The 26,423-nt window shown below is 40.8% G+C and overlaps 1 protein-coding gene across 9 annotated transcripts in view; it reads left to right on the top strand.

The window, feature by feature from the left end:
• The window catches only part of NALCN (sodium leak channel, non-selective), a 294,176-nt gene that overhangs the window by 245,699 nt on the left and 22,054 nt on the right, over positions 1-26,423 (top strand). For all 9 annotated transcript variants that reach the window (XR_004346630.1, XR_004346629.1, XR_004346631.1 and 6 more), the window contains 15 exons: positions 67-136; positions 2,784-2,875; positions 2,963-3,085; positions 5,070-5,126; positions 5,357-5,477; positions 5,573-5,704; positions 6,645-6,812; positions 9,132-9,236; positions 12,257-12,363; positions 19,972-20,092; positions 20,177-20,275; positions 23,615-23,708; positions 24,206-24,312; positions 24,517-24,591; positions 25,287-25,406. Coding sequence is in view for 5 of the 9 variants with exons in the window: in XM_032610834.1 (XP_032466725.1) it covers positions 67-136; positions 2,784-2,875; positions 2,963-3,085; positions 5,070-5,126; positions 5,357-5,477; positions 5,573-5,704; positions 6,645-6,812; positions 9,132-9,236; positions 12,257-12,363; positions 19,972-20,092; positions 20,177-20,275; positions 23,615-23,708; positions 24,206-24,312; positions 24,517-24,591; positions 25,287-25,406 (1,591 nt within the window). In the remaining 4 variants the exon portion in view is untranslated. The remainder of the gene's footprint in view (positions 1-66; positions 137-2,783; positions 2,876-2,962; positions 3,086-5,069; positions 5,127-5,356; positions 5,478-5,572; positions 5,705-6,644; positions 6,813-9,131; positions 9,237-12,256; positions 12,364-19,971; positions 20,093-20,176; positions 20,276-23,614; positions 23,709-24,205; positions 24,313-24,516; positions 24,592-25,286; positions 25,407-26,423) is intronic.

Here is a 26,423-nt window from a genome sequence, read left to right as displayed (position 1 = left end):
GGTCATTGCTTAAAAGTCCAAATTTGGTCTCGAGATGTATTGATCAGTTGGTTGTGATTGTTTTAGGTCACTAAGACACGGATCAAACAGCCAGAGGATCAGCAGGGGGAAGTCTCTTGAAACTCTGACTCAAGATGTAAGTTCTAAGCAATGCTTTGGATTTTGGAAGTGTGATTGTGAAAACGTATTTAAATGGTTGAAATACGGAAAAGGGACCATAAACCGTAGAAAGATCTGGACATCCTGCAAAGCACATGTCTTCGTTTAGATAGTAACACAAAAGTGAAATATCAGACGCATTTGACTGAAATTAAAGACATTTAAAGCATTTTATGGCAATGAATCACATCCGTAACTTTAAATATTTACTAATTTCCAAATACAGGTCCAGTGTCTATCATTTCAGGGTTAACATACTAGGAAATAAAATTTTATTTCTAGAGGAATTTTTCTGTCAAAGACTGCACAAGATTTCCCAAGAATTTCTTTGCTTTTCAACTCTAGGTCATTCATCTATTCATTAACTGACACAGTAAAATATTTATCAACTACTTACGATGTGCCAGGTCCTGTTCTAAGGGATGAAAAGTAGCAGGGAAACAAGACAGAATCCCTGCCCTGTAGGAGCTTACCTTCTAGTGAAAGATACGAACAGTAAGCAAGCAGATAAATACTATCAGTACAATCCTTTCTGGGTATGATTTCGTTTCCATCATCTCTTCATTGCTGTGGCAGGTTTGCTCTGTACTACAAAGAAAAATCACTAGTTCAGAGCGCTTTCCTTCAGTGAGATTCCACAGAAATGTATGGTCTACTTAAGCATCAAATTAGAAAATGGCTTTGAAAATGTGTGTTTAAAAATACACAACAAAAGGCCCAATTTGAATAGTCTCCATTCCAGAGGCTTAATTCTTCTTTAAAGACTTTTTATTGTATTTTCTACATAGACATATAACGAAAATCTATACCTCGTCTTCTCCATAGCAAAAGGTCACGGGGTTCTGCTAATTTCATAAGAGATCTCTCCTAGTGTCTTTTCCTCCAGAATAGAAGCCATTTAAAATAGGGAGCTTTAGGGCTTCCCTGGTGGCGCAGTGGTTGGGAGTCTGCCTGCCGATGCGGGGGACACAGGTTCGTGCCCCGGTCCGGGAGGATGCCACATGCCGCAGAGCGGCTGGGCCCGTGAGCCATGGCCGCTGAGCCTGCACGTCCAGAGCCTGTGCTCCGCGGCAGGAGAGGCCACAACAGTGAGAGGCCCACGTACCGCAAAAAAACAAACAAACAAAAAATAAAATAGGGAGCTTTATCTTTGTCACTTATTCCAAATGATAGAAGATACAGATCATTACATCCAAGGAATGCTTTTCTATAAAATCAATCCAGTTAGTTGAACAATCGTTCTCCATCTTCTACGGCAGCGGTCCCCAACCTTTTTGGCACCAGGGACGGATTTCATGGAAGACAGTTTTTCCACGGACGGGGGGTGGTGGTGTGGGGTGTGGTGGGGGATGCTTCAGGCAGTGATGCAGGCAATGAGGAGCCATGGGGAATGATGGGGAGCCATGGGGAGGGATGGGGAGCCATGGGGAGGGATGGGGAGCCATGGGGAGCCAAGGGGAGGGATGGGGAGCCATGGGGAGGGATGAGGAGCCATGGGGAGGGATGGGGAGCCATGGGGAGGGATGGGGAACCATGGGGAGGGATGGGGAGCGATGGGGAGCCAAGGGGAGGGATGGGGAGCCATGGGGAGGGATGGGGAGCCATGGCGAGGGACGGGGAGCCAAGGGGAGGGATGGGGAGCCATGGGGAGTGATGGGGAGTGATGGGGAGCCACGGGGAGCGGCAGATGAAGCTTCGCTCGCTTGCCCGTCGCTCACCTCCTGCTGTGCAGCCTGGTTCCTAACAGGCCCCGGACCGGTGCCAGTTCTGTGGCCTGGGGGTTGGGGACTCCTGTTCTATGGAGTAAAAACCAGAGTCAAGATCCTAATAATCCACCTTCCGCTATCCTGCTGGCCTCAGCTCTTCCTATTCTCTGTCCTGTCCTCCACCCACCCTGCGTCCTGGGTGTTCAACCTGTGAACACACAGACCCACCCCTCCCCAGAAGCGCACATTTCTCCAAATGTCCAGTGACCTGCATCCTCCTAGTCTTTGCTCAAAGAACAGCTCCTTAACGAGACCTGCTATAACTTCGTGCTCTCTGTCCTGTGTCCCAGGGGTCCGCAACACCCATCCTCAGCCTGTCACACAGCAAGAGGTGAGCGGTGAGCTAGCGAGCAAAGCTTCATCTGCCGCTCCCCATGGCTCCCCATCTCTCCCCATCGCTTGCATTACTGCCTGAAGCATCCCCCGGGTCTGTGGAAAAATTGTCTTCCACAATACCGGTTCCTGGTGCCAAAAAGTTTGAGGACCGCTGCTCTATCCCCCTCTGTTTTTAACCAGAGCACTAAACCTCTTCTAACCTTTTTATTTTGATTTCATTTTTAATCTGTCTCCCCTGATGAGAACATTAGCCACACAAGAGCAGGGATTTTGTCACTTTTTCCCCTTTTGCCGTATCCACAGCACTACAACAGTGCATAGCACATAATAGGTTCTCAATAAATGTTTTCACTGGAAAAAAAAATACGCTTTTGAGGAAAAATAAGTATCCTTGCTAAGATAACTGTGGCCATTCAAATATTTAGAAAGTATTTATTTCCTTTTTTTTTAATGGTCATCTTCGGAGGAGGACTGTCAGAAAAATCTCCCACGTTGATGTGTCCCCTTTCATTTTACTTCTAGCATTCCAATACAGTGAGATATAGAAATGCACAAAGAGAAGACAGTGAAATAAAGATGATCCAGGAGAAAAAGGAGCAAGCAGAAATGAAAAGGTACGGGCAGGGCGGTGTTTTGAGGCTCTCGTTTGGGGAAGGCAGACGTGCCCTTAGCCTAACTCTCGCACGATTTTCCTGGTCCAGGAAAGTGCAGGAAGAGGAGCTGAGGGAGAACCACCCGTACTTCGATAAGCCCCTGTTCATCGTGGGTCGGGAGCACAGGTTCAGAAACTTCTGCCGAGTGGTGGTCCGAGCTCGATTCAACGCGTAAGTGACTCCACTGTAGCCAAGGGTTTGGCCCTGAGTCATGCAAACAGCAGGGGGAGTTGTCATCCGAGGAAGAAGGATCCTGTCGTCCTGATGGGGTCACCAAATAAACCGTGGGCTAAATGACCATGCTGCTTCTCTTGGCTGAGCGGCCGACCAGGTGGGAAACAAACAAAGGTTGCAAGTAGTTAACATTTATAGAAAGCACACGTTTATGAAGCACTTCACAGCCATTCTTATTTGTTCAGTTCCACAGGCGCCCAAGATGTTTATAGCAGAGTTGTTAACTCCATATTTTATTTTGGAGACAGTTAACCAAGGGGAGATGGAATGACAGAGCTGAGGTCACTGCCCACATCTTCTTTTAGACTCGCTGTTTCTTTGTGGTCAAAATACCATAATTCTAGAATAGTGCAAAATAGAAATCAAGTTGACTAGTGCTTCTATTACCAACTCTTATGAGAAGAAAACCCACTGGCCAGTGTCCCTGTCCCTCCCCACATGGAAGAAATGTGCGAGAGGCTGTCAGGGTGATCAGCCCAGGGGATGCTGCATTTGGGACAAGCCAAGCCAAGTTTAGCAGGCAGCCAGTGGAGGAGGTGGGATTCTTGTCACGCACAACTCTGAGTAAATATCCAGAAGACGTTACGAGTCTGGAGAAAGTGTGAAAACGTTCCATTCAGTAGTTGTACCTTCCCTGATACCATCATTAGTAGCATATGTATGAGCATTACTGTATGTTATGGGCTGAATTGTGCCCCCCTCGTCCAGAGAAATTCAGATGTTGAAGCCCTAATCCCAGCCCCTTAGAATGTGACCTTACTTGGAGATAAGGACTTTAAAGAGGTAATTAAATTAAAATGAGGTCATTCAGGTGCACCCTAATCCTATATGACTGGTGTCCTTATAAGATGAGGAAACTTGGACACAGACTGCTATAAGGAGGGACAATGTGAAGACGGCCGTCTACAAACCAAGGAGAGAGGCCTGGAGCAGATCCTTCCCTCACAGCCTCAGGAGGTGCCAACCCTACTGCCACCTTCAACTCAGACGTCCACCTCCAGAACTGGGAGAAAATAAGTTTCTGTTATTTAAGCCCCTCAGCCTGCAGTCCTTTGTTACAGCAGCCCTAGGAAACTAATACATTCGCCTAACCCCTCAGGGCTGGAGGAGACCTCAGGAGCCATTTGGGGTCATTTGTGTTCCCTCTTCTCCAACAGAGGAGGGCATTCAGGTCAGCCGAGGGTAAGGACTTTGCTCAAGTATGCCAGCTAGGGCCCTCTCTGACTGCCAGTCTACTATTCTTTCTGCTATTCTAGAAAGACCTTCGCAGTTTAAAGCACCTGAGTGATAATGGTTTAAAACCCTGAGTTTTCATAAAGCATCAACAGGAAGAAGCTGGCAGTGTAGAGTTGATTTGATCAGTTCCCAAATTGGGTTTTTCATCTGAAATTATCCCATTGGCTGTCTCCATGTTTACATCTAATTGTTAATTCTTGAAGACTGGTCATGGGCTTCCTGAAAGTAAAAGTTATAAATCCCCACCCCAAGAAATTCTGTATAAATTACTCCACACGATCACAATTAAATACAGAGCGAAGAATTCTATTTAATTTATGGATATTTAATTAAATAATTATGAGGAACAGCACCAAACTGCTAAGGCAAAGACTCTGAATGTTTTTAAATGGAAGTCAAAATTTAATTTTGTAATATCTTTGTCAGAAATTGTTGAATGGCGTCATGAATTCTAAAATCAGGCATTTCGAAAAATGTAAACTTTGCTTTCCTAAGCATCAATTGCTTCTTTCATCTAATGTTCTCTGCCTTCCAAAGTCACATACAGTTAACGTATATCATAACAGACATTTTGTAGAGGATGTGAGAGAAGTTTTAGGTAGATGAGATGTTTATACGTACTATGGTGCCGAGTTATAACACGCATACTGTGTCACAGAGTTTATATGTTTGTTCTCTCTTACAGATCTAAAACAGATCCGGTCACGGGAGCTGTGAAAAATACAAAGTACCATCAACTTTAGTAAGCATCACAAACTCTGTTTCCGTGCACATTTGAAGTTTCCATGTACTATTTGATGCCGCATAAAAATTCCCTTTATTTTCTTGTCATATTGTGCTGTGAAATAGACGATTGGCGATTCATTTAAACAATGCCAGTCACGTTTATAGAATCACAGATGCATCGTCTCTGACTTTCGGCAGCCTTTCCTAGAGTGTTCGCGTTTCTCAGTTTTGTCTGGTCTTTGGCAGTGATTTGCTGGGATTGGTGACTTACCTGGACTGGGTCATGATTATCGTAACCGTTTGCTCCTGCATTTCCATGATGTTCGAATCCCCCTTCCGGAGAGTCATGCACGCACCCACTTTGCAGGTACTCTGCCGAATCGCAACTCACAGCTAAGCGGAGAAACGCTGACCTGCAATTTTTGCATTCATTGTGACCAACCTGCCTTCTGCCCATTTCAGATCGCCGAGTATGTGTTTGTGATATTCATGAGCATTGAGCTTAATCTGAAGATTATGGCAGATGGCTTATTTTTCACTCCAACTGCTGTCATCAGGGACTTCGGTGGAGTCATGGACATATTTATATATCTTGTAAGTCTTCGGTTATTTCCTGAATATAAAATATAATGGTTTTGTAAAATCTCCTGCATTTCTTGGTACAAGAGTGAGATACGTGAGTCACAGAGGTTTAGGTGCCATTAACTGAGTTCCTAAGTATAGGCAAGTAAAGGGCATGCGTGTAAAATCTAAATAAAAAGCATTAAAAATATTCGTGGATATGGTTCAAATACATCAACCACATTCCTGTATGCATAAGACATACATTAATGAGGTCTAAGGTAGCAAATCTAGTTTGCACGCCACAATTCTTGTGGCACCTATACTAAAAACAAACAAACAAACAAACAAAAACTATATAAGTGATCAATGAGCCGCTTATCACTCAAAGCAAACTAGAGAGAGTATGCCAATTCCAACACACAAAATACCAGGCCAGAGAAGGCAACCATTCAACTATCTATTTAAACTAAACGGGGAAACCACAGGAAGGGACTCAAAGAAATTTCTTTCTATATGTCCAAGAAGGCATAAAATCAGTGTCTTTTCCAACACAACAAGGAGAATTGTGACCATTAACATGTAGCATGTTTAGATCATTAACAAAATAGCAAGTATTCAGTCCAGTGTGAGGTTTAGTATCCTTGATCAAAGGAATTTCAATCCTGCTGACTTCTGTGGAGCCTCCAGTATATATGTTAAAAGAAGGGGCAGGAGGCCCTGGAGTACCCACACCCATGGTGTGGGCACCCCCATTTCACACCCCCTGCAAACACCTGATGACTTCCTTTGGGGCTGCTCACAGGTCTGGATCAAGTCCATAGAGATGAGTTGCATGTACACCCAGCGAATGCTTGCCCCACATAACACGTGGAGTCTTTGCTAAAGGAAACTTGTGGCCAGCTGGCTCACAGAAAATGTAGATAGTAGAGGATAAACTGCATAAATTCTAGAGATTATTTTTTCCCTCTAGGTGAGCTTGATATTTCTTTGTTGGATGCCTCAAAACGTGCCTGCGGAGTCGGGAGCTCAGCTCTTACTTGTTCTCCGCTGCCTGCGACCTCTGCGGATATTCAAGCTGGTGCCTCAGATGAGGAAAGTCGTTCGGGAACTTTTCAGCGGCTTCAAGGAAATTTTTCTGGTACATTACAGTCACCACCCTTTACTCCTGGTTCACGGAGTAGAGCTCTTAATGTAGCAAATGAGGGGATAAAGTGAGTCTCGCTTGTCAAGGTTAAGTGTACCATTTTGTTTATTGCCAGAAGATTGTAAAGGTACTAGCAAAACACAACACAGATTCAAAGACTTCACCCATGGATGCTTCTGGCTTATTGGTATATTTAATTCAACAAATATTTTTAGTAAATTAAAGGGAAGTCTTCTGGAAAGTACAGTGGAAGGAGAATCCAAAGAGATAGAATTTTCTGAGACTTCCATTCCTAACTCTTGACCCTAATTTATACTCTGGGTTTTAGTTGCCCCATCTGGAAATTAAGAAGTTTCAACACCATCGAATTCACAAACAATATTAGGAATTAACCCATTTAGGCTTGTAATCTCATTTTCTATGTTCCCAAATTCATATAGAACAAAATTTGGCTTTGATCTTTGGAGTGTTAACATAAAACAACTCTTCAAAACTGTAACATACAGGTATACCCTACCTCAGTATACAGTAATGAACATTTAGAAATATGATTGAGGAGAAAATATACTTTTTAGTTGGGCAAATATTGATTTAGGGTCTTCTAAGAGCAGGGCTGCAGATAAAACAATGAGTAAGAGGCTCTTTGCTCACAGTCTGTTAAAGAAGAATCTTTGGCTTATAACAAAGGAGTGATCACAGGATTCTTTTTATTATTAATGAGTTCTGCTTGTGCATGGAAAACATGAATTAACTTACTAAGCTAGTTTTATATCTTGCTGTCTAGAAACACACCTATAGTGAAAAGATAGCTATAGTTACAGTTGATTCTAAGGTGTTTTAAAGACAGGCTGTTATGTTACTATAGGCATATAGCTGCTAATACTTCTTAAAATTTTTATTTTATTGAAGTATAGTTGATTTACAATGTTGTGTTAGTATCCTGCTAATACTTTGTTAAAGCTCTGTTTAAAATTCCATATTTTGGGGACTTCCCTGGTGGCACAGTGGTTAAGAATCCGCCTGCCAACACAGGGGACACGGGTTCGAGCCCTGGTCCAGGAAGATCCCACATGCCACAGAGCAGCTAAGCCCATGTGCCACAACTACTGAGCCTGTGCTCTAGAGCCCGCAAGCCACAACTACTGAGCCCATGTGCCACAACTAATGAACTAGCCCACGTGCCTAGAGCCCATGCTCCGCAACAAGAGAAGCCACCGCAATGAGAAGCCTGCACACCACAATGAAGAGTAGCCCCCGCTCGCTGCAACTAGAGAAAGCCCATGCACAGCAGAAAGACCCAATGCAGCCAAAAATAAATAAATTTATAAAATTCCATATTTTTTTTGCACTGAAGCCATAACACTGTGGCTTTTCCCACAGCTGGAATTGAAGGAAAACAGAATAGCACCTGACAATGAATGTGTATGCATCTTTGAGCCCTGATAGAATTCAGAAGATGATTTATTTGAGCCTTGCTTCAGAGGATGTTTCTATGTAATTTTAGTATCTTTAAGGGATATGTTTAGATTATTCAACCAGTAGAGATCAATCGTTTGTTCAGTATTTTGGCCACTTTTGTCTGCTGAGACCAAAATAGTCATCCAGCAGAGGGAGTACAAGGCAATTACCAGATTTGCTTCTCAAGACTCTGATCTCACACCCTCTGTGTGTGGCACTTTGATACGCCCTGAGCCCTCATGCTTGCAAGAAAGCAAAGCCACTATCCCCCTTACATAGGCTCTGCTAACAGACACATGAATCCATTTTGAGAAAATTTGGGAAAGAGAATTATTTCAACATTTTTCTTTTGTTCCATTAAATAAAATAAAGCAAAGTGTTGATTTCAAAATCAGAAAAGTCCAAGTCATGTCAAAAACACCTTAGCCCGGGCTTCCCTGGTGGCGCAGTGGTTGAGAGTCTGCCTGCCGATGCGGGGGACCGGGTGCCCCGGTCCGGGAGGATCCCACATGTCGTGGAGCGGCTGGGCCCGTGAGCCATGGCCGCTGAGCCTGCGCGTCCGGAGCCTATGCTCTGCAACAGGAGAGGTCACAACAGTGAGAGGCCCGCGTACCGCAAAAAAAAAAAAAAAAAAAAAAAAAAAAAAAAATCAAAACCTGTTGTTAATTTCCTTCTTTTAACATTCCAGCTAGGCTAATTGAATGACCTGCAGGGGAGAAGTTAAAAGGTAGCATCCAAAGACTGTGAATTTCATACAATGTTTTCTTAAAAGTCCTGTTCATAATCACTGCTCAAACCAAGCCTACTGTTTATAATTTTTTACCAAGAGATTGCTGTCTCACCCATTTCTTTCAGGTCTCCATTCTTTTGCTGACATTAATGCTTGTTTTTGCAAGCTTTGGAGTTCAGCTCTTTGCTGGAAAACTGGCCAAGTGCAATGATCCCAACATTATTAGAAGGGTAAGATATCTTTTCTGTCTTTTGGGATGAAAATCAAGAACATTTACCATCCCTGGGTAGCCATGTGCTGAGGCTGCTTTGAGAACAGAACTCTAAGAATACTCTTCCCATGGACTCCCTCTGCTTAAAGCAGGCGGTGTGTCTCTTCTGGCTGGTAAAGGTTTATAAGATTAAAACACATCTCAGACAGTCCTGTTCCTCCCTCCTATTCCAAGGTCAAGCCACTGTTGACATCTTCCATATAGTCACCCAAGATTCCATGTGCAAACTTTCCCTTTAGGTCTTCCCTAACGTAATCCTGCCTCTGCTGTGACCTGAGACTCATATCAGCAAACAGCTCCGCCAAAATACAAAGGGCAGAGTTTGACTTCCACACCCCTTCGTATGACTTATCCACTCCACATTCCTCTGTTAGGAAGTCAGGGCCTTGCATTAGCTCTTAGCTGCCCAGAATCTCCCCCATGAAGACAACTAAGATTCAAGCTTGAACCAAGCTTGAATACTTTCGATTCTTTTTTTTTTTTTTGGCCGCACTGCATGGCTTGTGGGATCTTAGTTCCCAGACCGGGGATTGAACCCAGGCCCCGGAAGTGAAAGTGCCAAGTCCTAACCACTGGACCGCCAGGGAAGTCCCTCTACTCTTTTCTTTCTCTTTCTTTGGCCGGTGTTATAAGAGGAGGCTAGCTTCTGGAACAGCCCCAATATGTCAGTAGCTGAACGTAATGAAATGAATATATTTATTGCATGTTGAATAATTCAGGCAGCTCTCCTCCAAATGACCACCCAGTGGCTCATGCCTCCTCTGTCCTGTGTCCCTAGCCTTTGCTGTCTTCAGAGTCTTCTCTGTTTAGCTGGCAGTTACGAACAGAAAACCATCTCTCTCTCAGAGGACTACAGGCAGAGCCTAGAAGCATCCCACATTCCACTGGCAAGAGCGTGGCCTCACCAGACTGATGTGAGACCGTGATGTGTAGTTTCGTGGTGTATTTTGTAGAAAAGGGGGCGGGGTTTGTTTAATAATTAGCCAATCTCTGCTGCATCGCCCACTGTCCCATTCTCTTAGAATCCTGCCCGATATTACAAGTAGGTTAATGGAGTGAACCCAGTTCTGCTGGTGTATAAACTAGCAAGAGTATTTCCTCTTCCACCCAGGTAAAATAATGCTTAAGTCTCATTAAAATGGATGTTTCCAAAAGGGCTACCAGAGCTGAACTAAAACACTTATTCCCATATTTCCAGCAAACATCGCTGTCTAATATAAATTTTATACTACTATGACATTTCTACATTTTGAGGCTTCTAATTATAAAGCTTAGTAGCTCTCGAATTTTTAGAAAATATAGGTAACATCTTTGTCCAGTCAAAATACATTATCAGTCATGTTAATAATGAGATTTTTCAGGAAGAGGCAGAGCAGAAGAGACAAACTTAGGATGGGCAGACCTTACGCTATTTCACAAGGTATCGCCCGGGTCGCTGCTTCCTTTAACTCCCCTTCCCAGAGGTTCCAGGAATTTTGATAAACCTGACAAGACATGCAGGGAACATGGTATAAAGGTCACGGTGTACCAGATGAGCTAAATGAAGGCAGTAATAATGAGCTGATGCATTAGTCCACAAGCTTATGTAAGGAAAGAAGGGTTATTTTAGGTCCACCCTGAACAGAGGCCAGAAAGATAATAAAAACGTTTCAAGATGAAGCCTCGTAGGAATAGTGGATGACTCGGGGGTAATAATGGCCTAAGAGCCTTGTGATTTTACACTATCTGCTCATACCCAGCCCAAGCTAAAGAGTAATGACTTGTATAGGGGACGGAGGGCACACGGTGGACGGACAGACATACAGATACCATGAGGCATTTATTCTTTTCCACAGAACAATGAGGTCTGTGTGGGAAGCTCGTAAGGAAAGTCTAAGAAAATTTAGCCATCAAAAGAGCATCAGGAACAAGCAGAATAATTGCAAAACAAATTGGCATAGTGAGAAGTGGCCCGTGTCTTTGTATTTGGACGAATTCTTTTCTAGTCCTAACATAAGAGGCCAAAGCCAAGCGTGTCATGTGGATGAAGGGGATACTTCAGTTTACCTTTATAAAAGAAGAGACAAACCCAAGGAAAAGGGGAAACTAGATACCCCAACATTTGGCACAGCTCACATTTAAAGGCCATGAAGCTTGAGTTGTTGGTGCCATGTCTCCAGATGGAATCGTATAATATGTGGTGCTGGATGGATGGCTTTTTCACTTAGCATAATATCTTCAAGGTTCATCCATGTTGTAGCATGTGTCAGTACTTCATTATTTTTATGGCTGAATAATATTCCACAGTATGGATAGACCACATTTTGTTAGTGTATTTGTTGATTGATGGGCATTTGAATTGTTTCCACCTTTGAGCTATTGTAAATAATGCTATTTATAATAATAATGATACAAACATTCATGTACAAATTTCCATGTGAATATATGTTTCATTTCTCTTGGGTAGATACCTAGGAGAAGAATTGCTGCGTCCTGTGGTAACTCTAATTATTTAAGGACCTGCCACCCTATTTTCCAAAGTGGCTGCGCCATTTTCCATTCCCACCAGCAGTGTATGAGGATTCTAGTATGAGGATTAAGATTTGTGCACATCCTCGTCAAAGTTTGCTATTTGACTTCTTGATGAGAGCCTTCTTAGTGAGTGGGAAATGGTATCCCATTGTGGTTTTGACTTGCATTTCCCTGATGACTAATGATTCTGAGCACCTTTTCACGTGCTCATTGGCTATTTGTATCTCTCCCTTGGAGGAATGTCAGTTCACATCCTTTGCCCACTCACTAACATTTTCAGCATCAACTTTCACCTGCTTATCTCTGAAGTCTTTGTTACTATTTGCTGAGTAGCTATGCACATGTCTGCTGTTATATAAAAGACCTCTGTCATTCTACGTAAAAAATGTTTCTTATCGTTTATCTTTTCTGACTTCATTTTCTGACCAGGTTCTTTTCCTCCTCCTTTTATTTTTTTTCCTGTTTTAGGAAGATTGTAATGGAATATTCAGAATTAATGTAAGTGTGTCCAAGAACCTGAATTTAAAATTAAGACCTGGAGAGAAAAAACCTGGATTTTGGGTGCCCCGTGTTTGGTAAGCATATCAGAAAAATATCCTGAAAAATGCTATATTTGTCAGTATAAGGGGTTTTTCCCCAGTTTTATTGAGAAATAATCGCCATACATCACTGTATAAGTTTAAGGCAAACAGCATGATGGTTCAATTTACATATATTGTAAAATGATTATCACAATAGGTTTAGTTAACATCCGTCACCTTATATAGATCCAGTTGAAAGAAAAGAGGGCTTCCCTGGTGGTGCAGTGGTTGAGAGTCCGCCTGCCGATGCAGGGGACACGGGTTCGTGCCCCGGTCTGGGAAGATCCCACATGCCGCGGAGCGGCTGGGCCCATGAGCCATGTCCACTGGGCCTGCGCGTCGGGAGCCTGTGCTCCGCAACGGGAGAGGCCACAACAGTGAGAGGCCCGCATACTGCAAAAAAAAAAAAAGAAAGAAAAGAAAAAAAATTCTCCTCATGATGAGAACTCGTACTGTTCTCTTAACAGCTTTCCTGTGTATCACACAGCAGTGTTAACTATAGTCCCTATGTTGTACATTACATCCCTAGTATTTATTTGTCTTATAACTGGAAGTTTGTACCTTTGACCACCTTTCTCCACTTCCTCTCCTCCCCCCACCTCTGGTAAACACAAATCTGATCTCTTTTTCTATGAGTTTAGTCGGAGGGGTTTTGCTTTTGTTTTTGTTTTGTTTTTTTAGATTACACACACAAGTGAGATTATACAGTATTTGTCTTTCTCTGTCTGACTTGTTCACTTAGCATAATGGGCCTTCATGGTCCATCCATGTTCTATATAAGTATATATAGTATAAGGTTTTAAAGCAGTATAATATGGCATGAAACTAAAAGTAGTTCTGCTAGAATTACTTAAAATAATTTTAAGTAATGCAAGGCAAAGCACTGAATTACAATAGGATGCAAAAACAAAAGAAATAAGATAAGAGAGGAAGCGGTACACTGAGTCCCAGTGTTGCTTCATGAAACTAATGAAATATCACTGCAGTATTTTTCTAATAGTTTAAAGTATATATCTGGACTCACATAGCTTTAAAAATTAGTGAGGCTTATAAAAAAAGAGTGAAATAATGCCATTTGCAGCAACATGAATGGACCTAGAGATTATCATACTAAGTGAAGTAAGACAAAGACAAATATCATATATTGCTTATATGTGGAATCTAAAAAAAATTGATACAAATGAACTTACTTAAAAATCAGGAAGAGGCTCACAGATATAGAAAACAAACTTATGGTTACCAAAGGGGAAAGGGGATGGGGGGGATAAATTAGGAGTATGGGATTAGCAGATACAAACTACTACATATAAAATAGATAAAAAATAAAATCCTACTGTACAGCAATTTATTACAATATCCTGTAATAAACCATAATGGAAAAGAATCTGAAAAAGAATTTATATATATATATAAATTTATATAAATATAAAAATTTTTTATATATACATATACATATGTATGTATATCTGTGTATATATATATATGTATATATAACTGAAGCATGTATATGTGTGTATATATATATAGCTGAAGCACTTTGCTGTATACCTGAAACTAACACAATGTTGTAACTCAACTATACTTCAACAAAATAAAAATTTTTTAGAAAATTAGTGAGGCTTAAAAGAAAAAAGATTTTCTATCAATTTTTAATCAAATCTTAATTCAACTTTTAAACCAATTTTTAACAATTTTAACAATTTTAATCAAATTAAAACTAAACTCATACTGACTTTATATCTTTAAGGAAGATCTGATGTCCTCATAACAGTTGTAGAGAAGCCTAAATCATAAAACTATTTCAATTTTAAAACCCATTTACATTGAAGGATTTTGTTGTTGAAATCCTGGAAGGGAATAATCAGTAACACAATTGATTTTATCTAACTGCCTCTTTAAAAAAAATTTTTTTAAATAAGTTTTCAAAGCATTTACATCAAAGCCAGAAGTATCTGGTACCTTCTTTCTCAACCATTTCCCTAATGACTATGAATGAAGTCTCTCAATCTGCTTCACTGATGCACAGAGTGTTCCATCAGCTTCATTTGTCCTTTTAAATCGTTATCTGTTTTCTTTTTATTTCATTTTTACCTCTTAGAATAATGAGTGAACCACAGAAACTGCTCTGCTTTTGTCACAATTGATGTTCTCTACTAAATGTCAAAACTCTTTAAAAGGAATAGCATTTCACCTAGTTGTACCCTTAGGACTCGTTCTTACCTGCTTTGGCATTTCTCTAATATGAAATTCACTTTCATAAACAATTCAATATAATTTATATTGGTTTTCTTTTAATACCAAAGAACTGTGGAAAAAAGATTAATTTTGGATGTGAGGCTTGAGCATGGGTAGAGAAGTATATAACACATGGGAATATCTTTATCCCAGTGTTAACTAGAAAAGCAGTCTAATTTACATTACAATGAAAAATTAAAGAAGCATAAAATGTTTATTTTGTTGTGAGAGTAAAACTCATTATTATACCGTAAATAATTTACTTATATCAGGACATCAGTTTTTCTTTCCAAAATTTTTTGGAATTTTGTCTAAAGTCTCAAAGTTGAGGTCAAGGGGAGATTAAAGTATCTTGACATTCTAAAGAGGCCAACTAAACCAATCCCATCAGAACTTACTAAAACATCATCCATCACCCAGCTCCTGTAAAAGAAAACACTGCATTCAAAGATAACATCATGGTAGTGAATGAAGTCAAGAGCAAAGTGTGCTATGGCGTCACGCTACCTTCCCTGTGGGGAAAGGTGGATGGCGCTTCTCCTCTTCCTACGAGGACCCCTGGAAGGACCAGTTGATATCAGAGTTTGACAAGGCAAGAAGAGAGGCTCTTGTGGGCAAGCCGCTCGTCACCATCTGGGAAGACGGGGTGATCTGCTGCTTCTGGAGGGCCACGTCATCCCTGCCAAGGGCCACCTGACCTGAGCCTTCTTGTTGGAACCCTGCTGCAAAGGGCTGTGTGCTGGGGACAGGGTGCCCTATGGGAAGAAGCTGTGGGAACGTTTCCAGGAGTTGGAGCTGAGAATCACCCAGAGGCTACACTCATAGCAGGAAGAGCACACTGGGGCATCCTCGTGCTGGGGAGTGTAGTCATAGAAAATGTGAGGTACAGTAAGGCCGACAGATCGAGAGCACTACCACCGAAAAGAGAGCTTGTTACTCATCGTTCCCAAGAGGAGGGGGCGTGCCACTCCACGGGGGGCTACCTGGGGAAGCACCAGGGTGGGTCAGCAGGCAGAGAGGTGGGGAGAGCTGGGGCCAAGAGCCTTTACTGTGGTTTCCCTGGGAAGGAATGGGTGAGGCAGGGCAAGCGGACTTAGGGATGGCTAGTTTGAATAATTGTAATGGGCTCTAGAGCATAGAGGCCATCCATTGTGGTCTGGTACCTGGCACTGGGGTGATTCAGGCAGGTGGATGGTGGCCCAGGGTGTGACAGCCTGATAGAGGAGGTGATTGGTGGTGGTGGTGGGGGGTGGACTCTGGGTTAGTTGGTTTGTATTTGAAAAGCACACCCTGAAAAGGGCTCATCTCAAGGTCGGGGGGAGGATGAGGGAGGCACGAGGCCAGGAAGGGTGACTCAGGCATCTTACCGGGTGTATGGAACAAAGTGCGTCCAGCGTCTGTATGTGGGACAAATGCTCAAGTGCCAAGTTCACAGAAGCTAGAAACACTGTTCAAACATGGAGTGTTTCTTGGGAACACCTAAATGAGTTCCGTGAAGGAACTGTGTGAAGGAACTGCTGTGAAGAGAGCGCCAATGGCCACAGTCCAGCGGAGTCAGACACACAAGATGTGACGTCTCTAACCCCAGCTGCATCCCACCGCTTCTTGTAAGACCCAGGCAGTCACCAAGAGGAGGAGTGGGTTAGAGTGGCTGACACTCTTTTTCCCTCCTCAGACCACGGGTCATGCTTGAGCTGCGGAGGGTGAGACCCTGGTACAGGTTTGAATGCAGTGGGCATTTTAGAATGAGGCAGACTATATACCGAAAAGCTCTGGGCTCTCCCCAAGGTGTCAGGAAGCAAGTAGGATGCACTGGAAGGTAGCATTAGGAGGAGAGTAAGCTGTTTCCGGTTGAACCCTACGGCGTTCAACCTGTTCCATAAAACCAGCTCTCTTAAGCTTTTAAAATCAGCTAACTGAAATGTAATGTTTTATGTAAGCTATTAAGGACTTCAAGTTCAATGACATTTTAAAAGCACAAGCAAACAGAGGGACATCACTTGAACGTTATCACAGTAGCTTTTCCCATTTGTTCAGAATATTGTGACTTGGGTTAGTTTTAGTGAAATATAAATCTTTCATCAAATAAATGTCAACTGTAACCATGATAATTTTCACATTTTGTTTCTCTAATAATCTCGTCAAGAGTTAGCAGCTGAAATTTTTGTAACTTTACATTGACTAATTTATGATTAAGAAAATAACTTATATCTGGGAATTAGCCTAGAGGAATGCTATGATAATTATAATTAGGACATAAATATGCACTAGCTAATTCAGGGGACAGTCTGGGCTTCTGCATTCTCTCTTCAGATGAATACATTCATTTTCCTCCAAATTACTCAGACTTGATGAGATAAAAATTACCTTGGTAAAAAGGATTAAACATATCATATATTATAAATATTGTGTGTTTTGTCTTAAGCAGAGGTCTGGGATTTAGGAAAAGGAAATGCAAGGGAGAGAAATCAACAAAGTATTCAGTTTTACAATAAATATATTTACTAAGTGTTTACTCTTCACCAGGAATTATGCTGTCACTGGGAACAAGCTATGGCCTCTGACACCTAAGAGCTAGAAGTCCAATGGAGAACAGAAAATAAAATTTAAAGTAATTTAATACAATATGCTGAACTTTTAATGCTACATAAATAAGCCCCTAAACTCACTTGAAGTTCACCAGAAGCTTACCTCTAGGTAATTTCAAATTACACTGCGATACATTCTAGGCAGAAAGAGATCAGATTTTTTTTGTCGAGTCTAAGGCTCGAACAATTTGGGTACACTCTCTAAGAAAAAGAATATAAAACTACTTTGCTTTTTTAAGTTTAACAGAAACATATGACTATGTGAACTCACTCCTGGGCCCCTTCCTGAGTCTTGGAAGGGACCTGTGTCAGGGAGGGGCCCTGAGGCTTACCTTTAAGTTTCTTTTGCTCCATGATGTATCAGCCTCTGATTCTAGGGTACGGAGAGGCAAAGGGTTCAGTGGTACACGCAGGACAGAGGCTGCTAATCCAAACAATGACTGGACCAGGGAGAAGGACCTAGAGGAGAAGACACCCAGTTAACTCTTGAAGGGTGAATAGGAATTAGGCAGGTGAAAGGGGGAGGAGCCATGGGCAGGTGAGAGTGAGGGGCGAGGCAGAGGTAAGATTGTTGCAGGCTGTGGAAACTCAAATTGCTATTACCAAAGAGCGAGGCAAAAAGCAGTCTGCATTCCAGGAAGTACTAGTTTCTGATTTCTTTAGACGGCAGAGCTGTGTAAGATACAGGGTACCATTTTGGCCCATGTTATCCCCTGCATTTCCACATCCCAGGGCAGAGGCTAGATTCCTCTCCTCCATGGCAGCCCCATCTTCCCAGAGGAGAAGCAGCTCTCCTTATCATGACCTGGGGTCCCTGGAGCACTTGTCACTGGGAGGTAGAAAATTCAGATTGTGAGGTCAGAACTGATTCTTCATTTTTCTGAATTGGATAGACAATGTTGTAATCTTTTAAAAATTAACCAGAAAAGATAATATTTAAATAGCCTTCCAGATCAAGGGAGGACAACAGGAAAAATGACAGTAATGGACTGTGTTTGGGATTTGTTGAAGTCCTCTGTAGTTATTGGTAAAGTTTCAGACTTTCCAATTTTAGTATCATGAACAAAGCATAAACATATCCAATATGATTAAAACTGAGACTTTTAATGTGGTATATTCTTCCAGCAATTTAAGTCTAGATTCTCCATTTTACTTTTCTTGCTTTAGCCTGAAAGTGTATTTTAACATATTCTAACTTCTAAAGGATGTGGAACATGAGAATAGTTTGGGTTGCTGCAAATTCAGCTAAAAAAAGCACTTTTACATAAAGAAAATGGATGGGTAAGAAAGTTCAACATCAGATCTGAGAGCTGACTCACTTGGTTTAAAAAAAAATCCTTATTCAAGAAAACTGTGGCATCTGTAGAATCCTTACAGAGTCTGTCTGCTGTAAAATATATTAAATTTAATTGAAACCCCCAAAAGGAAAGATTGTTGGAAAAATACAAGAGAATATGCTTGTCTTTCATACTTAAAAAATATAAATCAGAATCCCTAAATATTAATTTCTGACTGGGGCTTTTTTACTATATAGAAAACATTTCTACCAATCAGCTTTAAACCTTTAAAAATACGTCAGTCTCAGTTTTATGTTTTCTTATTAGATTCCCACATATTTAGTGTTAAAAAAAGAAAACTTATAAAAGTATATCTCATGATAGTCTCCAGTTTTGAAAACCATAAAAGGTGGTAGAAGAATACTAAACTGGATTCCCCCTAGAATGTTGCCTCCTGTGAAGGTTAACTTTTGATAAATGTGCTAGCAAGAAAAAAAAATTATCAAAATATAATTCAGCTAGGCTTCAGTAGGCCTACTCTAGTCAATAATCCTGGGCTCAGGTCATCAAATGCAGGAAATGTGTTGATAGTCATGATTTTTCCAGCATGTGGTTGTCTAAATCTTTTAATTATTTAAAATAGCCTCAGAAAAGGGGGATTAAAAAAAAAACGGAAATCTTCTTCCGTTAACAAATATGTTAGCTAAGACCTGTAATGACTAGGGGAGATGCAGTGTAGTAGAAAGATGTTAGTGGAAAGAAAAAAGTATACACATGTCAGAAAAATAAGAAATGAGACATCCCCTGACCCCCCAAAAATAGAGGGTCCAAAATGTTTTAGAACTCAGGAGTTAACTGTGCGGTAGACAGCACACTATACACTGGGGTCTACAAGAAGTATCTGTTGAGAACATCTGGAGTTAATGAGAGAAAAACACCCACCTGGGAGGGGGTGATCTGGAGACACACAGGGTATGTGTCACCTCAGGAGCCTCTAAAGCATCACTAGGTCACAGCATGCTGCTCACGTGATGACACAGAATTAAGTGGCCAAATTCTACTCATTTTACACTTTCTGTACGAACACCAGGATTTGTAATTCATGCCTTTAGGAAGGTTTTCTAATGTAAAACCATTTCAAAATTCACATCCAAACTCCAAGGCCCCTTTGTAAGAATCTCATGCACAAGTTCTAACCAGAAAGTCCTCAGTATACTAATCAGGACCAGCCAGAAACATTGCAGAACCTCTGGAGCTAGAAGTCGAGGGACATAGCATTTTATTGTTTTCGATTGAGAACACCCCATCATTGCCTAATAATTAACTGCATAATTAATAAATTCTAACACATTGATGCATTCTTATGAGTTCGCAAACAAATGCCATCGAACCTACCTTCCAAGTGCCTATACTTTGCAACCAAGATTGGAAAGAGTTATAGATATTGCCTTAGGGTGCTTCTCACTGGAATTCCACGGAACATTCCTCTTTCTGACTTGCAGGGCGAATCCTCGGAACTTTAATTTTGACAATGTGGGCAATGCTATGCTGGCATTGTTTGAAGTTCTCTCCTTGAAAGGCTGGGTGGAAGTGAGGGATGTTATTATTCATCGTGTGGGTCCGGTAAGCACGCACTGGAATCCTTTGAATGTTACCACAGCTGCTTTCATTGGCTTTGATGAATAACCGTATTTTTCATTTATACAGATGCATGGAATCTATATTCATGTTTTCGTATTCCTGGGTTGCATGATTGGACTGACCCTTTTTGTTGGAGTAGTTATTGCTAATTTCAATGAAAACAAGGTAAGAATTCTTAGTTTGAATTCCGCAGCGTTTATTCTTTCCTAGCCGCTCATTTTGAGTTCCCTTTTCCACACACGGCGTGAAGTCGCATTAAACTGTAAAGTGACCGGTGTAAATAATCTCTATAACTATTTTACAAGCTACCTCATTGCTGCCTTTCAGGCACATTATTTCAGAGCACAATTCTCTTGCTAAATTTCCTCTTTTGGTAATGGTGTCATTAATTTGCCGAGGACTGAAAAACGCATCTCCTATTGTTCAAATTGAAAGGATGTGCAGCAAGTTATTAAAATACAGTAGCTGAAACCGATGCACTGATTGCAGGTAATATGCCTTTCACTAAGTGTAAATTGGTTGCTTCTGTGTAACTCAGTAGGTGAACTCAGAATTTTTTTTTTTTTTTTCTTTTTTTTTTGCGGTATGCGGGCCTCTCCCTGCTGTGGCCTCTCCCGTTGCGGAGCACAGGCTACGGACGCGCAGGCTCAGCAGCCATGGCTCACAGGCCTAGCCGCTCCACGGCATGTGGGATCTTCCCGGACTGGGGCACGAACCCGTGTCCCCTCCATCGGCAGGCAGACTCTCAACCACTGCGCCACCAGGGAAGCCCACAAAGCAATATTTAACCAAATTATTTTAAAAAGCTAGCAAATCCAAAATCCAATGAAAGATAGATAGTAATGTATTTCTCTAAGAAACTCATAAATCAAAACATAAAGAACATGTTAGATTTGACACAATGAAGACGTTTGGTCCAATAGACATATAAAGGTCTCTGACAATTTGAGACTGTGTATTACTTTCAAGTACAAAATGTAGCAAGTACAAAATGTATCATCTGCAAAGTCATAAAACAATAATTACCAAAGAACTGATAATGTACACAACATGTTCTCTATCACAGTTTTAAAACATAGCAAAAAATTCCCCATAATTTGGAAATATTAAGACTGCATTTTAAGTAATTTTTGAGTTACAGAAGAAATCAGAATAGAAAATCACAAAGCATTTAGATAAATCATTTATAAAAATCACATTAAAACTCACAAGGTATAGATAAATCAGTAATTAGATGGAAATTTATAGCTTTTAATTCTATATGTTAGAGAATAATCAAATAGTGATGATTAACATGCCAAATACACAAATCAATAAATTATAATCAGAGCAACAAAGTGAAATAGAAGAAAATGGGAGGAAGAAAATAACAAAGATAAAAGAACAGAAAATTAATGATATGGAAAACAAAGTAACTTATAGAAAAGCTCAAGAGTGAGAAAAACTGGTTTGTTGAAATAAATTAGATTGATAAGACTCTTATGGGGGTGAGCATGAACAAAAATGTGGAAAAACAAGCTATGGTAAGTATAATCGTGCCATAATTGTTACAGGGATAGAAAGTTAGGCTTACAGAATAGAACAGAAAGCCCTAGGAGGGACCCATGTGTATATGAAGCAGAAGTAGCACAACAAGTCAGTGGAGAAGCTGAGACCATCCATAGTGGTGCTGGGATAATTAATTGTCTAGGTCTCAGAAATTAAACTGACATTTCTACCTTATACCATACTCAAGAATAAATTCCAGATGAATGAAAGACCCAGCTATGAAAAGCAAATTTTAAACCATTTTTAAACCATGGAGAATGTGCTTTTAACCCTGGAGTAGTTGTAGAGTTCTTGACATTAACCACAAAGTGAAATCCATAAAGAAAAAAATTTATAAGTCAGATTACATTAAAAGGAAAAGTTTCCGAATGATAAAAGACACACTAAGCAAAATTTTAAAAAAAAAGAAGCAAGCTAAGACTAAATACTTACAACTCACATAACTGATAAAATATTAGTATCCAGAATATATTAAGAATCTCTACAAAACATCAAAAAGGAAATATCCAAATACAAAAATGAGCAAAGAATATGAACAGGCAATTTACAAAGGAACACACAGGAATCACCTTATATATGCATTGAAAATGTTTTGTCTCATTAATATTAAAACTAAATCAGATACGTTTCACACCCATCAAATGACCAAATTAAAATGTCTGATAAAGTCAAGTATTGGCAAGAATATAAGGAAATGGGAACACTTGTAGAATGAAACCAATTTTCTTAGTTATTGCTCTTTGGATAGCACCTTGGAAATCTCTGGTAAGTGTGGAAATGTGTAAACTCTGAGACCCCAGCAGTTCCTTTCCTAGAGATTTACCACAGAGCAAGATGTTTACCGTGAGACGGTACCTGTGGGTTTATTGCAGCATCATTTATAGTCCATAAACCTAAAATGATAACTTCTGATATATTTGTACAGTGGGATACTGTGTGATCAGTTCAAATAAACTAATCAGATCTAGTATCTAGTTGTATGGAAAATGTAATTTTCAATGAAGATAAAAACAAACTGGGGACTTCCCTGGCGGTCCAGTGGTTAGGACTCTGTGCTTCCACTGCAGGGGTCTGGGTTTGATCCCCGGTAGAGGAACTAAAATCCTGCAAGACGTGGGGCGCGGCCAAAAAAAAAAAATAGTGTAAATTCCCACATGTTGGATACCATTACAGAAATTTATAAATTTAAAAACAAACACATTCTTGTATATTTATATATACATAAGCAGCCAAAGTCTGAAAACATAGTGAGGAGGACATTCCCCTGAAAGATAGTTAGCTCTGTGTCAGGAAATGCAGGATGGGAGAGGGGAGGTGGTTTTTTCCCCAGTTTCTTAAATTATATTTCTGCCTTTGTAATATAATGTAATGAAATGTAATGTAATATATTCAAGTGCATTTTAATGATGTGCTCTATTATATAACAAAGAATATCTGATCTCATTTAACCGATTGTCACAGCACAAATTTCTTAAATATGCAATTCTCTGACCTCATACCACTTAAAAATAGTTTCACAATTGCACGTAACAGAATGATTTCTAAAAAGACACAATAGCCTTAACCAGAAGCAGCAGCATTGATAAGCTATCATTTTGCTGCAGCTTTTTCTACTATGAAAGGAAACTAACCACTGTTAGAGAGTATCTCTTTTAGAAAATCTAATCATATAGAAAACCTTCTTTAGATTTTCCCAAACCTGAATATTATACATGTTCAAAGATGCCAACTGAAGGCTGCTGAATCTTCTCTGAACCCCCGGCCCTCTTTTCTGGAACTTCTCTCAAGACCACGTTTGAGAATTCTGACCCTGTTTATCGAACCACCGTGGTATAAGGAAGAATATCTTTGTTTTAAACCCACATTAATCTTGTTTGTGTCAGCAGCGCATTTGCGATGTCCTTGGTGTGGAGCACATGACAAAAGGTCTTTCTCTGTTTTCCTTTGTTTATTAAGGGGACGGCTCTGCTGACTGTAGATCAGAGAAGATGGGAAGATTTGAAGAGCCGCCTGAAGATAGCACAGCCTCTTCATCTGCCACCTCGCCCGGGTATCAAAGATGCTCTGATTTTATTCATGTTGGGCACTAGTGTTCATGGTTCCCCAGGAGTCTAAGATTTCAATTAAAATAATCATCATGAGGCCACTAGGCGACTGTGCAGAAGTTAATATAAAAACAGGCTCCAAACTACAGATCTCTCCATAGGCTGTTAAAACCAACCACCCAAAGGCCGTGCTTCTGTGCTCTCAGGATAAGCCTTAATGAAAAAACGAATTGTTAAATAAATATATTTGTGCTTGCCTTTTAAACATGAGTGAAATGTATTAAACTGACAGAAACTGAATGATGCGACTCTCCTTCCAGTGCAGACGGTGTCGTTTTAAATATTCAGACCCAGCCATTCCTGCAAGACACTTCACAGTAGATTGAACTGTAGGAGAAAAAAAAATGTAATGGGTTTTAAGACGAGCATTAAAGAAAATGAAAGGCAAGAACGTAAATGTGACCGATGTCTAAAATGCCCTTGCCTAAACCTTTCTTTTCAGATAATGATGGTTTTAGAGCTAAGATGTATGACATAACCCAGCATCCGTTTTTTAAGAGGACAATTGCATTACTCGTCCTGGCCCAGTCGGTGTTGCTGTCCGTCAAGGTACTCTATTTCACCCTAACACTCTGGGAATGAATTTTTTTATTCATTGGTGGGTCCAAGAACATTGCAGGCAGCCATGTCCACTCACAGTCTACATTTATAAAAAATTTAAATTCACAATCATGTTCAGATGGGTGGAAGAGGGGAAAGTCTTTCCGTGTTGATGGAATGCAGGCACGGACGTGTGTGCTGTTTCTCTTACAGTGGGATGTCGAGGACCCAGTGACTGTTCCTTTGGCAACCATGTCGGTCGTTTTCACGTTCATCTTTGTTCTAGAGGTACAGTAATGAGTCAACTGGTGCTGGGGGCTGCAGTGCACATTTTAAAGCAAAACAGCGTCCTTCTTCCATGGCACTTCCTTTCACCTCCGCGTTGCGTTGCTTTTGAAGTCCTCTTTGGGGAACAGAATGCTCTTAGTATATTTCCTTTTCAGGCTGTTCTGCTTCGCTTGAACAAAGACTTCACTTTATATTTCCATTTTTCCAACTGCAAGAATTACTAACTGCTGTTGACGTTGTATCTGAATGTTGGCCTGTCTAGTTATGTGAGTTCAAATATTTACAGCAAACGGCACAAACCACTGTAATTCAGGGACTCAAATTACAATGTGGTGGCAGAGGGAGTTGGCCCAGACAAGATTATTTTAATATGTGGTCCACATCACATTGCTTTCCAGTGCAATCTTCTTGGAAATGCAAGCAGATTTTTATTTTACCCTGTACCGGTTGATGTTTCCCAAAATCTATGGTCTTTTACTTGAGGAAGAAAAACGTCTTGCTATCAGAACTAGCCGTAGAAAAAGGAGAAGAGAGTGTGGAGAATATAGATTTACATATATACACAGACACATCAGTAATAAATTCTTCTCTTTGGTTTCTACATCCTTTAAAAAAGTAATGTGCCTCAGGTTAGTACATTTAAATATATGCTGAACACTCAGCCTCCGTTCATTGTCTTCGTTGTTTTTCCCCAGGTTACAATGAAGATCATAGCGATGTCACCTGCCGGCTTCTGGCAAAGCAGAAGAAATAGGTACGATCTTCTGGTGACGTCACTCGGCGTTGTCTGGGTGGTACTTCACTTTGCCCTCCTGGTAAGCGCATCACTAAAGTTTATTTTAGTTGGTAATTTCAGTTCAGGTAACCCTGTTTCCAGTCTCATCTCACTCCAGGTCAGCCTACTCTCAAGGGTCAGGTTAACCTCCCTAAAATTCAGCCTTGACCATGACGGACCCTCGGACATGCTTGCACACACACACACACACACACACACACACACACACATACATGTGCACACACTCGCACTCTTCACACAGACAAAAGCTGACCCCTCAGAGTCCTAGAGCCTGCAAGCCAGAAAGAGAAGGTCCTTCAAGATCCTTTGGTTTAACCCTCATTTTCTCAAAGGATAAAAAACAAGAGAGACAGAGAGAGAGACAGACAGAGAGAAATGGAAACCGAGAGATGAAGAGACCTGCCTAAATTCACACACAAGCCAGAATCAGAGGACCTGAACCCAGTTCTCTGAGTGGAAGTGTAGCTTCCGTGCCACTACATTATAATTAGGGCTTCACGGTATGATTCTCTGATACTTTGCTGCCTTATTTTCTCCCAGACACCCGGCTGCCATTTCTCGAAAGCCATCGTTCCCCATCTCAACACCTGAGTTCTCATTGTTCTGCCTAAAATGCATTCAGCCTCCCCACCCTCCATTCAGCTCAGACTCTACACCATAGGTGTACTTGATTGTGATCAGGAGCTGTGTTGTCCAATAGAAATAAAATGTGGCCTGGATGTTATTTTAACTTTTCTGGGAGCCACATATAAAAAAGATATAAAAAAAGACAGAGATGACATTAATTTAATAATACATTTTTAACCTACCATTTCCAAAATATTATCATTTCAATATGTCAGAAATGTAAAAATTATGAAGGAGTGAGGCTACACCCTTTCTTTGGTATTCAATCTTTGAGTGCCTATTTCACATTGACAGCACATCTTAATTTAGACTGGCCACATTTCAAATGCTCACTGACCACGTGTGGCTGCCATGGTGGACAGCACAGGTCCAGAAGACCTGGTTCCTAATCCAGCACTTCAATCAAGTT

The sequence above is a fragment of the Phocoena sinus genome, chromosome 18 (assembly GCF_008692025.1).
Source record: "Phocoena sinus isolate mPhoSin1 chromosome 18, mPhoSin1.pri, whole genome shotgun sequence".
Taxonomy (NCBI): domain Eukaryota; kingdom Metazoa; phylum Chordata; class Mammalia; order Artiodactyla; family Phocoenidae; genus Phocoena; species Phocoena sinus.
This window is presented reverse-complemented; position numbering and strand designations above follow the sequence as displayed.